The sequence below is a fragment of the Orcinus orca genome, chromosome 4, assembly GCF_937001465.1.
Source record: "Orcinus orca chromosome 4, mOrcOrc1.1, whole genome shotgun sequence".
Lineage (NCBI taxonomy): Eukaryota > Metazoa > Chordata > Mammalia > Artiodactyla > Delphinidae > Orcinus > Orcinus orca.
The window spans coordinates 46,632,204-46,653,105 of NC_064562.1; the positions used below are offsets into that span (position 1 = coordinate 46,632,204).

The 20,902-nt window shown below is 42.2% G+C and overlaps 1 protein-coding gene across 12 annotated transcripts in view; it reads right to left on the minus strand.

Moving 5' to 3' along the window:
* Positions 1-20,902, minus strand: part of FRAS1 (Fraser extracellular matrix complex subunit 1) — a 552,940-nt gene that overhangs the window by 176,770 nt on the left and 355,268 nt on the right. For 11 of the 12 annotated variants that reach the window (XR_007477155.1, XM_049709348.1, XM_033406458.2 and 8 more), the window contains 2 exons: positions 20,742-20,882; positions 18,081-18,224 (listed from right to left, as the gene is read on the minus strand). Coding sequence is in view for 11 of the 12 variants with exons in the window: in XM_049709348.1 (XP_049565305.1) it covers positions 18,081-18,224; positions 20,742-20,882 (285 nt within the window). In the remaining variant the exon portion in view is untranslated. Of the gene's footprint in view, positions 1-18,080; positions 18,225-20,351; positions 20,584-20,741; positions 20,883-20,902 lie in introns of those variants that run through there. The other variant, XM_033406463.2, reaches the window with a different exon arrangement.

Genomic DNA, 20,902 nt, shown 5'->3' on the forward strand with positions numbered 1-20,902 from the left:
CAATCCAAAAATGGGCAGAAGACCTAAATAGACATTTCTCCAAAGAAGATATACAGACTGCCAACAAAACACATGAAAGAATGCTCAATATCATTAACCATTAGAGAAATGCAAATCAAAACTTCAATGAGGTATCATCTCACACCAGTCAGAATGGCCATCATCAAAAAATCTACAAACAATAAATGCTGGAGAGGGTGTGGAGAAAAGGGAACACTCTTGCACTGCTGGTGGGAATGTGAATTGGTACAGCCACTATGGAGAACAGTATGGAGGTTCCTTAAAAAACTAAAAATAGAACTACCATATGACCCAGCAATCCCACTACTGGGCATACACCCTGAGAAAACCATAATTCAAAAAGAGTCATGTACCAAAATGTTCATTGCAGCTCTATTTACAATAGCCAGGAGATGGAAACAACCGAAGTGTGCATCATTGGATGAATGGATAAAGAAGATGTGGCACATATATACAATGGAATATTACCCAGGCATAAAAAGAAATGAAACTGAGCTATTTGTAATGAGGTGGATGGACCTGGAGTCTGTCATACAGAGTGAAGTAAGTCGGAAAGAGAAAGACAAATACCATATGCTAACACATATATATGGAATTTAAGAAAAAAAAATGTCATGAAGAACCTAGGGGTAAGACAGGAATAAAGACACAGACCTACTAGAGAATGGACTTGAGGATATGGGGAGGGGGAAGGGTAAGCTGTGACAAAGCGAGAGAGTGGCATGGACATATATACACTACCAAACGTAAAATAGATAGCTAGTGGGAAGCAGCCGCATAGCACAGGGAGATCAGCTCGGTGCTTTGTGACCGCCTAGAGGGGTGGGATAGGGAGGATGGGAGGGAGGGAGACGCAAGAGGGAAGAGATATGGGAACATATGTATATGTATAACTGATTCACTTTGTTATAAAGCAGAAACTAACACACCATTGTAAAGCAATTATACCTCAATAAAGATGTTAAAAATAAATAAATGAATAAATAAATAAATAAATAAGTCATGAGGATGAAACCTACAGCATGGGTATACAGACAATAATAGTATAACAACTTTGTATGGTGACAGATGGTAACTAGACTTATCGTGGTGATCATTTTGTAATGTGTAGAAATATCAAATCACCATGTTGTGTACCAGAAACTACCATAGTGTTGTAGGTCAATTATACTTCAATAAAAAAACAAAAGAGGGAGTTGTAGAGGCTCCATGATCACTCAAGGCCTCTGCCTCTCTCCATGGCTCCATATTAAGCCTTAAAAGAGGCATCAGATCAATCACCAGACGTACCACATGGCACGATGGAGCGAGTACCCAGAGGCAAGGAGAAATCAATAGATGACACCTGAAAATAGAAAACAGTCAACCGCAGGTTGCCCAAAGCATCACGTTAATCCGAGTTAGTTTACAGTTTCACATTACACATGAGACTAACTACTTGAGTCTGCAAAGTTCAACTCTTTTTGTTCACTACCTGTATTTCTTCCTTATTCATTTATCCATGGCTTAGAAACTCATACTGAACACCCAATCCTGTGAATAGACCCCAAAACAACAGTCTGAGTGGGTCCTGTGTTAATACATTCCTGCAAACCTCTCTTCCCAACTCTGTCTTATACAAGCCTCCAACAGAACACCACACAAAACCAATATGCTCTCAAACCTTGCTCTGGAGTCAATCTGAAGGTTGACTGATTTTTATTAAACCAACCAGAAAAGAAAAATAAATTCCTAAAACCTAGGAAACACCTTTGTCTTAAGAGGCTTGAAGTCAAAATCTCTTTGCAGGAGAGAATTCCTTGGGAGAGCTCAAAATGAGTTATGATGTACAGGGAAAGAAGCCAGAAATCAGAGCAATGGGGCTTGAGGATTAATCCCAGCGTTCTGATATACAATCAGAAAAGCATCGTTCCCGAGGGCAGGCTGCTCAGTTGTGACAGGCTACAAGTGGCCAGTCCCCCTGGGCACCAACTGTAGGCAAGCTTCAGGCTCCAGCCCCAGAGGCCACTGTGATCTTCTATGCAGAGAGGGGGCTCAAAACAGGGACCTTACGGTTTTATTTTTCTGACTACAAAGTCAGCCATGGAAGAAAATATGAAAAACAATTTTACATAGTATAAATGAACATAAAAATCCCCCCATGTGGGCCTTTTAGAATAAATAACTATTAACAGATATTTTTCTCTTAGTTCTTTTTCTATACAACTTTCCATATGTAGATTTTTACACAGATGAGATTTTATTAAATATTGTCATATAATAACTTTTTTTTCACTCAGTACCATCAGCATTTCCACGTGTCATTAGGGACTCTTCGTAAACATCATTTTTAAGGGTTGTATAATATTCCAGCATTGAATAAACAAATAAAAATTTACCATTTTTCTTATACTTGATCATTTACTTCCAATTTGCACACTTTTATAATGAAGGCCATGATAAGACCCTTGTGCATTTTAGATTATTTGCTAAAAGACAAAGTCAGGCTTCCCTGGTGGTGCAGTGGTTAACAATCTGCCTGCCAATGCAGGGGACACATAGGTTCGAGCCCTGGTCCGGGAAGATCCCACATGCTGCGAAGCAAATAAGCCCATGCACCACAACTACTGAGCTTGCGCTCTAGAGCCCGCAAGCCACAACTACTGAAGCCTGTGCACCTAGAGCCCATGCTCCGCAACAAGAGAAGCCACCACCTTAAGAAGCCCACACACCACAATGAAGAGTAGCCGCCGCTTGCAGCAACTAGAGAAAGCCCGCACGCAGCAACGAAGACCCAACACAGCCAAACATAAATAAATAAATAAATAAATTTGTTTTTAAAAAAGTTACATCCAAGATACATTCTTGAGACTGTTTCATTGTAACTTTGCCTGCACTAGGAAATTTTTTTAATTTATTTTTTATTGAGGTATAGTTGAATTACAGTGTTGTGTTAATTACTGCTGCAGAGCAAATGACTCAGTTATACATATATATACATTCTTTTTCATATTCTTCTCCACTGTGGTTTATCACAGGATATTGAATATAGTTCCCTGTGCTATACAGTAAGACCTTGTTGTTTAAGGAAATTTTAAAATAATAAAATGATCTTGGCTAATTTGGTTGGTGAAGATTGGTGTTACATAGGTGCTTTGGTTCCTTTTACTGTAAGTGAGGCTGAGCATTTAAAAACTCTTTCTTTCAAACAACAAAACTGTTCAAATGTCTACTGTACTCACAGAGCTTTCAGTATGGTGGGGATAAGGACCCTGGATACATAATTACACTTACGTATGAAATCTGTGTAATCTCATAATAATTTGAGATAACAGCCCGTGAGTTCTTTCCTCGTTCACTGCAACCATCCCGCATTAGACCAGGGAGTGTAGGCCACCATGTGCTCCCAGAGAAAGTTAGCAGAATCAGACCAGCACAGATACCAAATTCACAGAGCCCAGGGCACAGGTGAAAGATAGAAGAAAAAACAAACTTGAATGTGGAAATTGGAGCTAGGAGACCCAGGCCCTCCCCCACCAATACTACCCCTATACTCTCCACCTCTGTACCCCAGCCTAGAAAAACCCTTCGAGCTGGAGAGGAAGAAGGAGCAGAGAGACCATTCAATTTGCCTCTCCCCTCCCCTCCTGTGGAACAAGTTGGAGGTAGCTGAGTGGAATATTCAAGAATCCAACAGTGAAGCGGACTTGGGCTGGGCTTCTTGACTTAAAGAAAGTCGTCTCCAAACTGAGTCCTTTGTCATGAGGCAATAGAGACGGTGGCACAGTGGGATGAGCAACAAGAGAATGTAAGGCAGACGCTTAGACATGGGACTGCCTTGAGACTATTGCAAACTTTTGTAAAATGCAAACCAGGTAAGCCCAGGGACCATGGAAGTCTCTGACGGGGTACCAACTCGGTCCAGGAAGCAGGTAAAGCTGCCTGGAGGAAGCTGAGACAGAGACACTGAGTGGGAGTCAGCTGCTGGAGGAGATGGGCAGGGTGAGAGAGCTTGGAAGAGGTCCCAAGAAGAGGAAAAACATGCAAAAACCCAGAAGCGCAACAGAACGGGATGCCTTCAAGGAACTGAAAAAAGTCCAGTATGGCTGCATCTTGAAGAACATTCAGAAGAGCCACTCAGGACCTGGCTGTGCTAATTTTGAAATATCTTGTAAGTCATGAAAAAGGGTATGGATTTATCCACGTGGCGACTGGAAATGGGTTTCTCTATGTGTATACCAGTCTATCTACTGAAGTCTCTGTGTTATTACTACCGGTTTAAATGAGAAATTGTTGTATGAAAGGTAACTAGTGATGGCAGAAGACATTAAAACCACAGCAAAGAACCAACAATCCAAGAAAACTCTGACACACAGCAGCTTTCAATGTGAACTTTTCTGGGGCGAGGAGAGGGGTCCCTATGTTTCTGTCCCCCTCCCCCTTCCACTATATCCACAGAAGACCCTTCTCTGTTAACATCCACTGCTGAACAGTTTTCTAAAGGCTTATTATGCTAGAGTAGGCATATTAGGAAAACTAAGAATACTACAGTGTAAGTATACGAAGGCTTCTGTGACCAGGGACGGAGATCTCAGGTGTCCCCTGAGAAAGAAAACCAACACACCAGTGGTTTGTCTTCCAGGCACGACCAGGGAAGACCTTTCCACAAACTGTCAGCTTCTAAAACGCCTTTAAGATTCAAACCAAAGTAGAATTTGGCAAAATCAGTAGTACCTAGCAGGGAGCCCTTATCAATTTGTTAAATGAAAGGAAAAAAAAATATTGGAGTCAAAATACTAGGAAATTGTGGGGAATTCGGAGGCCCGTGAGAAGCTTCACCTGGACCGCACCACTTGGTTCTCAAAATCCACTCCAGGCCAAGAGGAACAGGGCACTACTTGGCTGTGTGCGTGGCAATTTACAACGGCCTTGTCAGTACAGTTTGAGAGGATGAAGAGAGAAATCTCCCCATGGCCAGCCAGATGTATCAATTATACAATCTAAACATAGTTAAGAGGTGTTAGGAGCCCATCTCCAGGCGCTGCAGGAGGTGACTGACTATGTGTCCCAGGGAACTGCTACGACACCGGTCACTTGACGCACAGTAAAATCTAGGGGCATATTTTCGAAGAATTAAGCTGATTGGGAAGCAAGTCTTGAACTCCTCTTGGTAGGTGGTGTCATCTGACAAATCCTGATTCAGATCCTTGCTGGACCCACACTGGTAGGAGCACAACTGTCAGAAACGGTGTCCTTAAAATGCCAGTGTTCTCAGAAAGGCCTCTCAGAAAGGTTCTCAGAAACCGCAGAGTGAATTCTCCTGTAATCGTCCTCACCCCACCTTCCACTCCCATTCCTCCCCACAGGTGATGGATGTCTGGAACGAGTTCACAGGATCCACTACAGGAAGTTTATACTGTCACTGCTTAATTTGTACCAGGACCGCAGTTACTAAAATAGGGGAATTGAGTTTCCAACCCACCAATCTAGCAGCCTCTGCAAGGATTAACGGCCCATCATAAAAGCCCCATCTGTGCAGGAAGGCATTTGCATCTGACCTTCCTGTCTGTAATCAAAAAAGGAGGCTAACCTCAAATATGTCTAAATGGTGAGCATGCATCCATTAATTGCTTAAAAACAGAGCCTATTCTGAAGCCCGTCTCTCAGAGTCCTCCCATAGCTTCTCAGTAAGTAAATCCTTATTTGTCACTATTTCAATTATAGTAAAGAGTCTTTAAATAAAAGACTTATTAAGGATGACAAGGAGAGGAGAGGGACCCAGGATACATTTAGGTGTAGTCTGTTTCAGATTACTGGTATATAATAAACATGTGGAGGGGGAAGGGCAGATGGACTTCCAGTTGTTTGTGTGTGTGCCTGCTTGCTAACAAACCTGGTGAATCAGCACTTTAAACAAAGTAACGAACACACTATAAGGGAGCCTGGAAATGGAGTATCAACTCGAGCTGAAATAAATGCACTTCTTGTTTTTAAGCAAGCAGAAGATTCCATTTGTTTTCTAAATATGCACAGCATGCCTACATACTAAAAATGTAAATACATAAAGAATTAATATTTTGACTCAGCAGCGGCAATATCCTCTAATATGTCACCCTGCAGCTGGGAGGACATTATATGTGGTCATCACCATGTGATGTTATGTTCACATCACAAAGGCTCTACTTCAAGGATCAGTGAGGATTACGCACAATCGCGATGGATGGAAGCACACGGCAGTGAAGTGACTTATTTCACATCTTTGGAGCGAAGTGAAAAAAAGCTTGAAGATATTGAAGTAAATGTGTACTGTTGAAGCAGTGGCTTTGGATGTTGGTTTTATGGGGCAGTGACTCCTTAGCTGATAAATAATGGACCTATAAAGACAATTTTAGACACATAGTGAGATTTTTAATAATGTCCTATCAGTCGATTAGGTTCTTAATGAAACCACATTACATGTGTTTGGAAGCTGTTAAAATAATCAGCACTTGTAACTGTTCCTCATCAGGTGAAAAGGGAATGATTCCGTGCTGAAGCTCTGGGTCCTTAAAGTGTGTATAGACTGAATTCTGATGCCACTTTTAAAATTGACAGGGTTCTACTTGTGAGACAAGTGCAGCAGGAATCCAGAAAATGTTGTTATGTCATATGTTTATGAATGGCAGAAGAAAAAGAAGTCTCCTCTCTTCCCCTTTTGATCATCACTTTGGTCCTAGCCCACCCATGAGGTCTTTAGAAATCACGTGTTCTTTTTAGGGTTAGGGTTTAGGGTTAGCTCTGAGTTAGTACAAAAACAAAACAAAACAGACAAACAAAACTTCCCATTTTTTCAGTGTCTGTGGCTATTGTTTTACCCTGAAAAAACCAATCATCATCAACAACAAAACCTACTACAACAGATTGGCCTTAGCGTTATAGGACAGTGATTTCCACCCAGTGTTGACAAACTTACAAATGTGGTGAGAAGGCTGCAGTAGGACCCACGGAGACAGACAGCTGGAAGAAGGAGTGGGTGAGAGGCAGTGTCAGATGTAAGAGCAAGGCTCTCTCCTCAGTTCTAGTGCCAGTTCTTGCTGCCAACAAGGAAACATGAGCACCACTCCTGCCTTGTACCTGACCTCCCATCAGTTTATGTTTTACTCTTGCCTTACCTCCAAAATAGAAAAAAGTTCACTTCGATCAACATTTATGGCATGTGAGTTGGGTGAGAGGCACTATGGAAGTTGCTGCAGGAGATAGAGCACTGAGTCAGGGTCAGACCCTTCCCTCAAGATGCTCATGACAAGGTCCAATGTTAGAAGAAAGCCACACTTAAAATGCAATTAATGTCTAAGGAGGACCAGAGAATATTTTATCCAAAGGGAATAAGAGGGACTTCAACTTGCAAGATGTGGCAATGATTAAAGTATGGAATAGGGGTGGGAAGGAAGCAGGTGTAACTCAATTTTGAATTACAGTTGATCCTTGAACAATGCAGGGGCTAATCTGAGTATAACTTATAGTCGGTCCTCTGTATCCCCACCCCCAACCTCTGCATCCTCGGATTCAACCAACCATGGACCATGCAGTACTGTAATATATACTAGTGGAAAATATCTGCATATAAGTGGACCTGTGTAGTTCATACGCACATTGTTCAAGGGTCAACTGTACTCAGTTTTGAATTACGCTGATTGAAAAAATCAGTAGTGGATGGACAAGGGAGTCAGGAGAAGGAAGGAAGGACCTGGTGGGGGAGGTTTCTTTGGAGGTTTCTGAGTATGTTGTTCCTGTGGATCAAATGTCCAGAAGGTAGACAGATAGAAATGAGAGTCTGGAGATGATGACCATGTGTGGACTTGAGATAGACTCTAAGGAGAAAACAGAAATGAGCATTGGATCAAGACACTAAGGTCCTAAAGGAAAGGGGGTCAGGGAGGAAGAAGAGAAGGAAAGATAAAGAGGGAAGGAAGGAGATGAAGTGAGTAACCAAAAGAGGAAATAACTATTGGGCTAGACCACCTCTTGAGGGTGATGGGACAAAGCAGCTCTGGATCACAGATGGAGGAGTTCCCCCGGGCCAGGGTGAGGGAGATCCTTTCTCAAAGGAAGCAATGAGGAAAACGGTATTTAGAAGAAGATACAGAGACATTTGCGGAGAAAAAGTGAGGGAGTTTTTTTGCTGTTGTTGTTTTTAGGAGATTATGTTAATCTTCTAAACACAAAAGAAAGCAAAGATGTCAACTGATCGGAGTGAGAGTTGAGTTGAGGGAAAGTATAGTGAGTACACATGGAAAGGTCATGTTGAGCAAGGTGACAACGCATCAGAAAGAGTTGTAAGTAATACAATTGCTGAGAAGCAGAGAAGGTCCTATTGGAACTAGATCGGGTGATGAAGTCTGATGACGGTGTTCACATGCGTGCCCTCTGAAGTGGCCAGGTCTACTGCGTTTTAGCTGTGAAACACTGAGTAAATTGGTTAATGTCTCTCATCCAGTCTCTTGGGTTGTAAAATGGAAATGCTACTAATCATAGGATTGACCTCCCAGGGTTGCAGTCAGGATTAAATGAAATAATGTATGTGAGGAGCTGGTACATAGGAAGTGCTCAATAAACATTAGTGATTATTCTTTATCTGTGGCAGGCCCAATCAGGATTGACATTGATACTGATGGTCATACTTACATCTAAGTCACTATTTTTGCCCCATTACATGTAAACACAGAGATTTACATGTGTGTAAGAAAAGTAGATAAGTGTAGCCATGGCAATTTTGCTGTCTCTAGTACTTAAGAGGATAGCCTATGAGCCTAAATTCAGTTGTGTTCTTTAAGCATGAACACTCAAAGTCTTCTCTGCAATTCAGCTCCTGGCCTGTAGTTCTTATGAAGACAACAGCAATTGTAACTTCATTGGGAGCCCTGCCAAGTTGAAAACTTGTAAGTAAGGTCATTTCTAAAGCTATATAAGATATTGTTTAGGAAAAGTCACATGAAGGAGAAAATACAAGTTCTTTTTTTTTAATTTAGGAAGGTCTCAATTTAAAAATAGGTCGTGTTCTTTTTTTCTGAAAGTAAAAGTTCAAAGAAAAGAAATGCCTTGAAATATTCAATCACCCTTCAGCAGACATCGTGGTCCCTTAAATAAAACACAAATTCAGAGAACAAGGGAGAGACAATCACTGAAAGTTTCAGAGAGAGACTGGATATGCAATTCATAGTTCAAGCAATAGGAGATAGGGTGACAGATGAGACATGAGAAAAGAATGTGCATTGCCGAAAAAGAAGATAAGGAAAATAAAGAAGGAGGTGTTAAAAAAAAAAAAAGAAGACACAAGAAAATTGAAAAAATATAGAGATAGAAGAATAGGGCCAGATGGAATGAAATAGAAGGTGAAAAAGAAGAGATAAGAAGCAAAAAAAAATGAGTCACACTAAGAAGATCCTTGATGTAATTAGCATAGGATGCACTGGAAGGGGATTAAAGTAGACCTTAGGACACCAGAATCAAGTCATTCCTTTGCCCGACATTTCCTGATCACCATCTATGTACTGGTTAGGCACTGCACTGAGCTCTTAAACCCACTTCCACAGGAAGGTTTCTTGGGATGATCAAATGAAAAAATAAGTGAGAAAATGCTTTAAAAATTAAAAAATGTCAAGAGCACAACATTATTGTTATTAACAATAACATGAAAAACAGACCTCGTCCCAGCCAAAGCCTTGGAAGTCATACTTAGTTTACCAATCAGTAACTCTACCTCCTGCTGGTTATTGCCCATATCCACAACAGGAAAACGGCCAATCAAATTAAGTTACACAACGGACATATGGATATGGGGTGGGGAGTCAGAGAAGGGTGGGGGATGAACTGGGAGACTGGAATTGACATATATGCTATGTATAAAATAGATAACTAATGAGAACCTACTGTATAGCACAGGGAACTCTACTCAGTGCTCTGTGGTGACCTAAATGGGAAGGAAATCCAAAAAAAAGGGGGATATATGCATATATATAACTGATTCATTTTGCTGTACAGCAGAAACCAACACAGCATTGTAAAGCAACTATACTCCAATAAAAATTAAGTTACACAAACATAATGGAATGCTATTTAGCCATTAAAAATGACAATTATGTGGATTCTTCCAATTATTTGCCAACACATGGAAATACACAAAGTGATATGAGAAATAACAAAGAAATACAGGCATAACTCATTTCATTGCACTTTGCTTAACTGTGCTTTGCAGATGATTGCTTTTTCTTTTCTTTTCTTTTTTTTAAACAAACTGAAGGTTTGCGGCAACCCTATGCTGTCAAATGATGGTTGGCATTTTTTAGCAATAAAGTTTCTTTTTTTTTTTGGCCACACCTCGCAGCTTGTGGGATCTTAGTTCCCCGACCAGGAATCAAACTCAGGCCCTTGGCAGTGACAGCGCGGAGCCCTAACCACTGGACCGCCAGGGAAGTCCCAATAAAGTATTTTTAACTAAGGTACGTACGTTTGTTTTATTTGTTTTGTTTTGGTTTTTTTTTTGCGGTATGTGGGCCTCTCACTGTTGTGGTCCCTCCCATTGCAGAGCACAGGCTCCGGACGCACAGTCTCAGTGGCCATGGCTCACGGGCCCAGCCGCTCCGCGGCATGTGGGATCCTCCTGGACCGGGGCATGAACCCATGTCCCCTGCATCGGCAGGCGAACTCCCAACCATGGCGCCACCAGGGAAGCCCACGTACATTGTTTTTTTAAGACATAAAGCTATTGCACACTTAACAGACTACAATATAGTGCAAACAATTTTTATGTGCACTGGGAAACCAAAAACCTCATGACTTGCTTTATTGCAATAGTCACTTTATTGCAGTGGTCTGAAACCGAACCCACAACATTTCCGAGATATGCCTGTACATAGCTGCTGATTACAACTGTGAAAAATGCATGTATATTAAAACAGATAAACAACAAGGACCTACTGTATAGCACAGGGAACTCTGCTCAATGTTACACGGCAGCCTGGATGGGAGGGGAGTCTCGGAGAGAATGGATACATGTACGTGTAGGGCTGAGTTGCTTTGCTGTGCACCTGAAACTACCACAACATTGTTAATCGGCTATACTCCAATATAAAATAAAAAGTTTAAATATTATTTTAAAAAATGCATGTATGTAACCACTGAAAAAGATTAAAGTACATGTGGAGTGATATAAATTATTAAAATTTAGTATGCATTAATGTCTTCATTTAAAGTTTATTTATTTATTTACTAAGGGTATATAAAATAAAAATACATGGCAATCTAAAACAGCTTCCAGCACTTAAAACAGACCGGCAAGTTCTTGCAACTTTCCCCAGTAGCGCCTCTCCAAACCATCTTGTCATACCGGTCCCCGATGATCTACCTTTTAATCTACAATCAGAAAACTCTTCTTGAATCCCTATTGTTGTAACCAACTGTGTTTGTCCTCATCCTAGGTTCCTAGGTTCAAGTCTTGGCTCTATCTTCCAAATTTTCTCATTTTGAGTAAATGACTTAAACCTTACTTAGGTTCAGTTTCTTCATATGTAAAATGGAGATAACATTAGTACCTACCTCCGAGGATCATTGGTAGTATTAAATGGCAAAATGCATTCAAAGCAACTAGCGCAGTGCTTGTCACATCATAAGCCCTCAGAACTGTCACCTATTATTAGAAACTCACAGAGAACATGAGCTAGTCAATGCCAAGTGCTAGGTAATTGGTAGAAACAGTCAGCGTGCCTAGGAATTACAACGTGGGAGATGCCAAAAGGAAGCTGGTCCTAGAAGGGACGGAATCTGAGCGAGGCCACGAGGGACGGATGGGTAGGATTTTGATGATGAAAATAAGGTAGTAACTGCTACACGTTTTAGTGTGTGCCTCTTTCCTTCTTTCAGCTTACAGCCCCAGGAGCAGCTACAGCAAGATGTAGAGCAGTGCCAACCCACTTTCCCCACATGCAGAAACTGCTATAAAACAGAACTGGCTCCCACCTCTCTGGCTTCAAGTCAGAGTATCTGGAGGCAGAGAGCTGTGCACTGGTTCATGCAGGGCTCTTTCCCAGTCCTTAATGATGTTCAATTTGAACTGTTTTTTTTTGTTTTTTTCATTACTCAGTGTTGCAGTTCTATCAGCTTATTCCAAAACAAGGATTTGTTGCTCTTTTAATCTGTGCATTTCAACTTTTTCACCATGTTTTTCAGGCTCCTCTTTCAGAAATGAGTGACAATGAATGGGGAAAATTGTAGAAGGGACTCAAAAAGTTTTGTTTTCTTTTTAATGATTTGGAAGAAAAATGTTAACAGGTTTTCTAATCAGTCAGCTCAGGTTCAGAGAGCAAACACTTCTCAGACCCAATGCTAGAGGATAATTACGGATTGCACTTTGATGCTCTCAGCAGTCAAGAGAGTGGCAACCCTGAGAATTCTTGGGGCCCCCTCTGCTTGCCCACAGAGAAGAGAAGGGAGGAAGAAAGGACGCGAGGGAGGGACGCACTGAGGGATGGAAGGAAGGAAGTCCACAATCTGAGTATAGGTTGAGTATTTCATTTCACCTTTAGGGAGTGCCAACAAATTGTCTAACATATTAACATCAGCTAGTGCAGGGCTTCTCAAAGATTGTTTTGCAAAGCACTGGTTAGCCCTGTGAGAGTCTATAATAAATCGAAGGAAGGGGTCTGCAGTGAAATGGTTGGCAAATGATGGGCAGCCTCCTTCATCTCAGAGATTCACAATGCACATCTGCTTATTTAAGGTTTTGAGAAATCCTGAAATAAAGAAAGCTGCTTAACTTTATTTAACCGAGAGTTTCCTAAATTTATTCAGCCATGAGACATTTTTGCATGTAACACCTATTAACCATTGCTTAGAGCTCAACTACCGTGGAATACAATATGAAAATTCTCAGAGCAATATTTCTTTACTGTCACTTGTCTTCTTTTGCTTACATTCTGGCACAGATTTATGAAGAAAACAAACCAGCATTTAAAACAGTAGTGCATAAAAAAATCTTTAATCCCCTAGAATTCTACCGTTCTAACAAATCAGCTATTTAAAATTTTGCAGTCTTCATAAAAAACAAACCTACGGTTACCAAAGGGGAAGGCTAGGTGGGATAAACGGGGAGTATGGGATTAAAAGATGCACACCACCATGTACAAAATGGATAAACAACAAGGATTTACTGTATAGCACAGGGAACTATATTCAATATCTTGTAATAAACTATAATGGAAAAGAATAAAAAAATATAGATATATACATATATGTATGTTCAGCTGAATCGCTTTGCTGTATACCTGAAACTAACACAATATTGTAAATCAACTATACTTCAATTAAAAGTAAAATATATATATAAAAATTTGCAGTCTTCCCCTGTACAATATTACTCTAAGTATTATCTCCTTTTCTACGTAAGAATTAAAAAGTACAACCTTCCCATTAGACATTCCAGAAAACCCGAGGCATTTTTTTAATGCATCTTCATTTGGATATTTCTCCTTCATGTTTTCTTTTTAATTCTCACCCTCTTCTATGAACAGGAGAAAGGTTTTAGCTGAGAAAGACAAATGGAGGGAACACCCCAGGCTTTGAAATTTGCGGAAAACTTTGTTGAGATGCAGGCAAAATATAAAGAACAAAAATCTATGAAGACAAAACCTGGTGTTTTTCACCCCAGTTCATTCATCTTTGCGGAAAGCCTTCACCTCTGGCCTATTCTCACAAACTGTATATTTGCTTTGACAGACTTGAAGGGAAAAAACCCCACACGTATGACATCTCCACATGTCATAACACATTGAGGTTATTGGACCTGTTCCCAGGATGTGTTTATTCTTGTCTGTGTGATAGATTAGATGTAATTTTCTTCCTTAAACAGCTAAGTGCAATTAAGAGGTCTCTGATGATGATCTTAGGTACAGCTCAGATAGAGAATAAATCCTGTGAGTACATGCTACCACCCTGCAAAGCTCACACACGAGAGAGGGAGCAGAGAGGGTGCTTCTCCAGGGCTTCCACCGTTAGACCTTCCCAAGGATGATGGAAATACACTCTACTGACCGCACTGCAGGGGTGAATTACCTTCTGCTTTGTCTATCACTAGGGCTCCTCCCAACACCTTCCTGAGTTTAGATAAAAGTCATTGAAATGCTCCAGGAGGTTATACAACTGACTGAAGCAACACCTCAGCTAAAAAAAGAGCTCCAGGACCTTAGGTTTAGGGTAAAATGAAGATAGCAGATAAGCTCATGGTGGCTATACTCAGCAAGCACTTAGACTTTCACCGTCCTCCTGGACAGCTACCCCAGATGTCCAAGGGTCCAACCTGCCCAAGCTCAAACACATTATCTTCCTATTTTGGCCCTTGGTAAATAATGTTCCCATTCGTCAAATTTACTTGGCCAGAAATCATCCCCCAAATTCCCTCTCCCTCAGCCTGAGGGCTAAGAGATCACCAACTTCTTCTGCTTCTATTAGGTTGAACCATATAAAAATTGCCAGTATTTGACCAGGTTTTGCCCACAAAACAGCAATGCCCCATAGGTCAACCTAATGTATAATTAACGCTTATTGAAGCCATGCCTCTTGCTTTTCATCCCCTCAGCACTTTTCTCATCAAAGGGCTTCATCTCTCATCTGAATTCTCACAACTCCCTCCTAAAGGTCTTTCTGCCCCCAGGCCTTCTTCTACACAATCTTCTGCAGATCTTTCTCTTTGCAGAAATGTAATCATAACAGTTCCCTCCTTAAAAACCTTCAAGAGATCCCCACCGCCTTGATAACAAAGCATGTTCTTCTTAAACAGAACATACAAAGGCCCTCGTGACCTGCCTTGCTTCCTTCTGCTTCAGGTCACAGCACCCCCGTACTCGGGGCTGGCATTCTACTTAACTCTTTGCTGGTGCCTGAATAGAAAATATTCTTTGGCTCGTCTTCTGGAATGCTCTCCCCTCCGAATCTCCAAACCCCTCCTAATTCTTACTCATGTTTCCAAATCATCTCAGTTATGACATATTCCAGAAAGCCTTCAGTACCCAGCCAGCACTACACGCACACACACACACACACACACACACACACACTCCAGTCTGGGTTAGGGTGCTGTTCCACAGGCTCATCTCATGGCCACAGTAATAACATATTCAACACATATCTCCTCCCTTCACTATACAGTACATTTCTTGAATGCAAGCACTTTATCTTATTCATCTGGGCCTCCCCTGAGCCTAGCACAGTGCCTGGTATGGAGCGTGTGCTTAAAAAATGCTTGAGGAAGCCATAAACGAATGAATGCATTACAGTGTTACAGAGAGAATTGGGATGTGTTTGGAAAGGGCATATATATATATATATATATATATATATATATATATATATATATATATATATATATATATATATATGTAAACTTTGGGGTCAGTGCACTTCTCCGAAAGATCAACAACTGAAATTACCCATCAAATTTTTCTGTAACAAATATTGTTATGCCATTCTCAACTCAACAAAGGATTTCCAAGCACTAGACAATGGGTTACCTTATTTAAAACCTTCACTTAATATACCTAATCTCAGGACAGCCAAGGTGTGTCCCTTCCAGCTTATTTTAGTGGAACCTGCTCATCTAGAGCTGGGGACTTTCAGAGTCATTTAGCCTAGTCCCATGGTCCTTTATTCTAGTGGTCCCTTACAAGCCTTAAAAAATTAATGCAATTCCTAATCACCTACTTTACCATCAGAGGGCTCTGGACATTGGAGGGAACAGAGTGGATTAGAAGTTAAATTTTTCCAATCTCCTTATATAAACATTTATTTATAAAATATGTCCTAGCATAAAACTTTTAGGGTTCACATGCAGAACAGATTGGAAATAGAAAAGCCATTATGAAGGTTCAACCTTCTAATGTCTCTCTCTGACTATAATCTCTCCTCACTACAATGCATCTTCCAAAAAGCTTGAAGATTTCCTGCCTATGACATAGTCTTGGTTATCACAGTCATCCCTAAAACTCTCATAGCCCTATTGCCCACAAGAGTCAGTCCACATTTTTCAGCCTAGAACTTTGGGTTCTCTATACCCTGGTTCCAACTTAAATTTTCCAACCATTTCATCTAATATGCCTTAATTCAAACCACTGTCCTTCAGCCAGGTTGGACCACTCTCACTGGCCATGAATGGCCCACATGTTCTACCCCCTGCGCCCATCTCCTGGTAGAACCACAACTGGAAAGCCTGCTTTGTTTCCCTCTGTCTAACAGAATCCTAGCTATTCTTCAGGAAGAATTTTAGGCCCCATCTCCTCCACAATGCTTTCCAGATCTTTTATTTCTCCCTCCTCTGAACTCCTACAACCCATTCTGCCTATTGATGTTATTATCCATAAATTGCTTTGTACTATTTGTTAGCTGTACTTGTGTTTTTGGTTTACCTCCTTAAGTAGCCTGGAAGATCTCTGTGACCCCTCAAACAGCAACTCAGCACCCTGGACTCAGTCGATTCTCAAAAAATATCCACTAATGTGCTTTAACCATGTTAGGAACCTCTTACTAGCTGCTCCTTTGTATCCTAAAGTAAGAATCAGTAGCTGAACTCAAGCTTACAAACTATAATGCCAGTTAGATCCGCCCTTGCCAGATTCCTCTTCAAGAGGAGGCACTAATGCCTCCTATTTGCCCACTTCCCAAGTCAATCCTGACTACACTGGCAGGACTGGCAAACAGCTCACACCCTACAGCGGTGGGGTATCACGTTTGTCTAAAGCCTGGAATCTCTGAGCTTCTACTTTCCATTGCCTCTAAAATGTCTGCATTCTCAATAATCGGGTTTTACCCCGAATCCCAGCCTGTTTTGGCTGTAGCCCCGCTCTCGACAGTTCAGTCTTCCTAGGGTATAGATCTTGGACCTTAAAGTCTTTTTTTTTTTTTTGGCTACACCGCACGGCTTGCGGGATCTTAGTTCCCTGACCAGGTATTGAACCTGGGCCCTCAGCAGTGAAAGCTCAGAGTCCTAACCACTGGACGGCCAGGGAATTCCCTCTAATGTCTAGTCTTTAGCCAAGGTCATGTGCAAAAAGAACTGGATCACCCAGCACCATGGCGCCACAGCCACACTTGAAGCGCTATAATTGACTTGCTGTATCGAAGGGGCCTGCTTGATACTCTGATCTAGACAACTGGTCATACCTCCTCCCTGCCCAGGAACAAGCCCTACAGCCGGGTCAACCCCTCCAGCATGCATCCAACCGGATTTCTCAGCTTTCCCACTTGCCCAGTAGATCCCAGAATGCCCCCCAGTCAAGCCCTTCAGAGTGTGACAACAGCTGCTGCAGGTAAACCTCCTCAAGTTGCTCCTAGAAGTGAGTCAAGAAATACAAAATAACCCACTAGTCTGTAAGTTCCCCTCTCCAGACTGTAAGCTCTTTGAGGGCAGAATAATTGTCTTATTCATCCTTTTTTTTTTTTTTTGTTATTCGGAGCATCTGACCATTAGATATTTGTTGTAGGAATGGATGGATGAACACAAACACTGCATAGCTCCTTCATTATTATCCAAATTCCAGGCTGCTTTCCTGATTTATTTCTTTTTGAGATCTGAGTACTAAACTGAGGAGGAAAAATCCCATCTCCTGAAGCAAGTGATTTACTTCTAGGTTAATCTCCCTATATTTTTGTGCCTGGGGCTGATGACAAAGTTTCCCCACAGCAGGAGATAATGTAGACAAGAGGGCGACCGTCTTCTGAGTGACTGTTTTGAATATACTTCTTGCTCTCTTAAGCTGAAGTGCACCACATGCACATAAGGAACCATTACCATGACTTCAATCTTCATTCATATGAGGGTCTAAGTTTTCTCAGGAATTGCAAGAGTATTATTAGAAGATTCCAGTTGAATCCACAGATATTTACTAAATGTCTGATCGGAAGCAGTGAAGTGAGTTTTCAGACATGAGACAAATATCTTCCAAAGAGAGCTCGTATTCTGATGACAAAGGACAAATACGAGAGCCTCCTGGAGCCTGGCAGGAGGAACCGAGCATTTGGCTAGTGATTTCTGAGACTGCGAAGGGGGTCTCACTCACCAGCACAGTAGCCCACGAGGCCGAGGAACTGCTCCTCTTTACAGCTGGTCCTGCAGCTCCCAGCAGCCAGAGTAACATGAGGGTGACAGGAGATGCAGTCAGATTCCGATGGGCCGTGGCACTGCCTGCAGGTGGGGTGGCACTCTAGAAGGTAAAACAAGAACCAGGATTGGAATTAGCAGCTCAGCATGTAAACACACGAAGTACTTAATGTACTCCACAAATTACACTAAGAGCAGACTTCAATTACTAATCATCTTGGGAAGATTCTTGAGCAAGCCTGGCGCACCCTTAGGCATTGACCGAAAGACGGCATTTCTAGTGTCAGTGAAAACACTGGCCGTGAACAGAACGTGGAATCTAGAACCACTGAATGAGGGGAACTGGCTGCTCAGCATGACCATCCCCATCTATATAAGTAAGAAAATTCAGGTCAAAATTACAAAGCAGAAAAGCAAGTGGTAAGACTGTCCCTCTCTAAACTTCAAAGAGCGAGACAGGCAGAAGAGGGAGACATTTTGCTTCTTAGAAATCCCGGGCAGGCAAAGGGGGAACCATCCACAGCAGGGGAAACTAAAACTTCTCACTGGAGTCGGATGACAGCCGTGCTCTCCCTCCAGGCCACAGCCTGGATGCCTGTTTTAGCAGCAACGCTTAATTAAAATACAAAGAACTGAAAAAGGCCTCTTTCTGGAGGTTACCCTGAGCCATGTTTGAAGTTCAGTCCCTTAGACAAAACTGTCAAAGCGGTTTTCCCCAGAAAAACCACCTAATTACTGAGAGGTACTACACTGAAAAAGAGCAGTGAGTCCCAGTAAGTGTAGGCAATAAAGATAAGGATGGCAAAGAATCAAAGAAGGTTGCAGCTGTGGCTACACTTGTGCTGCCAAGGTGGGCAGCATGGAAGGAGATGGAAGGATTTCTCTGCCAAGGACGAGAAGGTCTGAGCCTGTCTGATTCCAAGAGGAGGGGAGGTGAAGGGCTGGAGCTGGGTAGAGCTTGCTGGAACTGATGACAAAGAATTCCCTTCTGGCACAGAGCTGGTGGGAAGAAAAGGCCCAGAGTTCCAGTAAAGTCAACTGCCTCTCATGTCTTCTGGCGGGAGGCCAAGGGAAGATAAGGAGTTATAGGGGGAAAAAAAAAAAAAAGCAAGCAAGAAAATGAACTGCTGATTAGAAGGCTAGCGTGAACTATCACCTCTTCTACATTCCTGAACCTCTTAACTTTGCAAACGCACGTCCAAAAGATAACTAGCGCTCTCAGGACGATCTCCCACCGCACAGGGCTTCCTCCCTGCCAGAATATTTCCAGTGACCTTGGTGCCCTGCCGCCCGCGGTGCCCTCCATCTACGGGTTTCAAGCAGGCAGAGGCACAGACAGAGAAGAGGTAGAGCTACTCAGACTTTCCTCCCCAAACAATTCTCCACACACGAAAACCAACTGGGCGAGGGTGAGAGCACATAAGGACAGACCACAGTGTTCAAAGACAACCCCAGTGACAAAGAAACCAGGAACACCCCCCACCACCACCACTGAGCTTGATAGAGTGTTTCAAGTAAAGCAACCCATCAGGGGCCTACAGAGACTAAAAAGCTAGTGGAAGAAGACAATTCCAGGAGGAATATAATAGTGATCTTCAATGGTCTCAATCTGTGTTCGCAGCAAATTTCCTCTTTGGTGTTGGAGGCCAGATGAATCTTACAAGTGTTACTTTATTTCAAAAATATTTTATACATTTACTACCTGTCTTCCGATTCCAGAAACACATACCAAACGATTTCATAACCATGGGCTTTTTCCTGTAAGTTGGCCTCAACACTCTATTTTCAGAAATAAAACCATAATCATAATAGAATGTGTTTTGTCTTGTCTCTTTTTCTGTAGATACAAGAAAACACAGTGCTACAGTAAGGTGCTTAAATTTTAGTATTTTGTCGAGTCCAACAAAAGCCTGCACTAATCTGAACTGGCAATTTCTAGAATCTCTGTCACTGAAATATAAAGGTGCTCTTAAAAACATATCAGACTGGGCTTCCCGGGTGGCGCAGTGGTTGAGAGTCCGCCTGCCAATGCAGGGGACGCGGGTTCGTGCCCCGGTCCGGGAGGATCCCACATGCCACGGAGCGGCTGGGCCCGTGAGCCATGGCCACTGAGCCTGTGCGTCCGGAGCCTGTGCTCCGCAACAGGAGAGGCCACAACAGTGACAGGCCCGCATACCGCAAAAAACAAAAACACATATTGGACTGACATGTCAAGGAAGAAAATAAATACTTCTCTCTCCTTTTGCTTTATTAGGCTGCAGCCAGGTGAAGGAGGGCAGAGACCTGCAGAGGCAATGCCAAACGCCTGATCCCACAAAAATGCATGAGAACCTGTGGTAGCTCATCTCCGTGATGAACACCACCATTAAATCCACCCCTCACTGTATGAAGAGGGTAAAGCTGATTCTAATTTTTCATTTCATCCACACTTCCCTATTGGATGAACAGAATTTTACTTGTTCCCCTCACTCCATCCCTTGACTCCTACAAGTTCAAGACAAGGATTCACAGCCCATTCCTAGTCCCCTGGTATGACAAGGTTTCTAATTACCGAGTCGGGTTGCATTATGAAGATAAAACATGGGCACAGGGAATATGCCCCAGCATGTTACATACTCACCTGTACAACTGCCTTCCAGGTTAAAGTACCCATCTGGGCACTGGGAGAGGCACTGCCCATCCAACAGCACGTGGGAAGGCCAGCAGGCCGTGCAGTTATGCGGGCTCTTCCCTGCACACCCAAAACAGGATTGGTGGCAAGCTGGAAGGAAGATAAAGCAG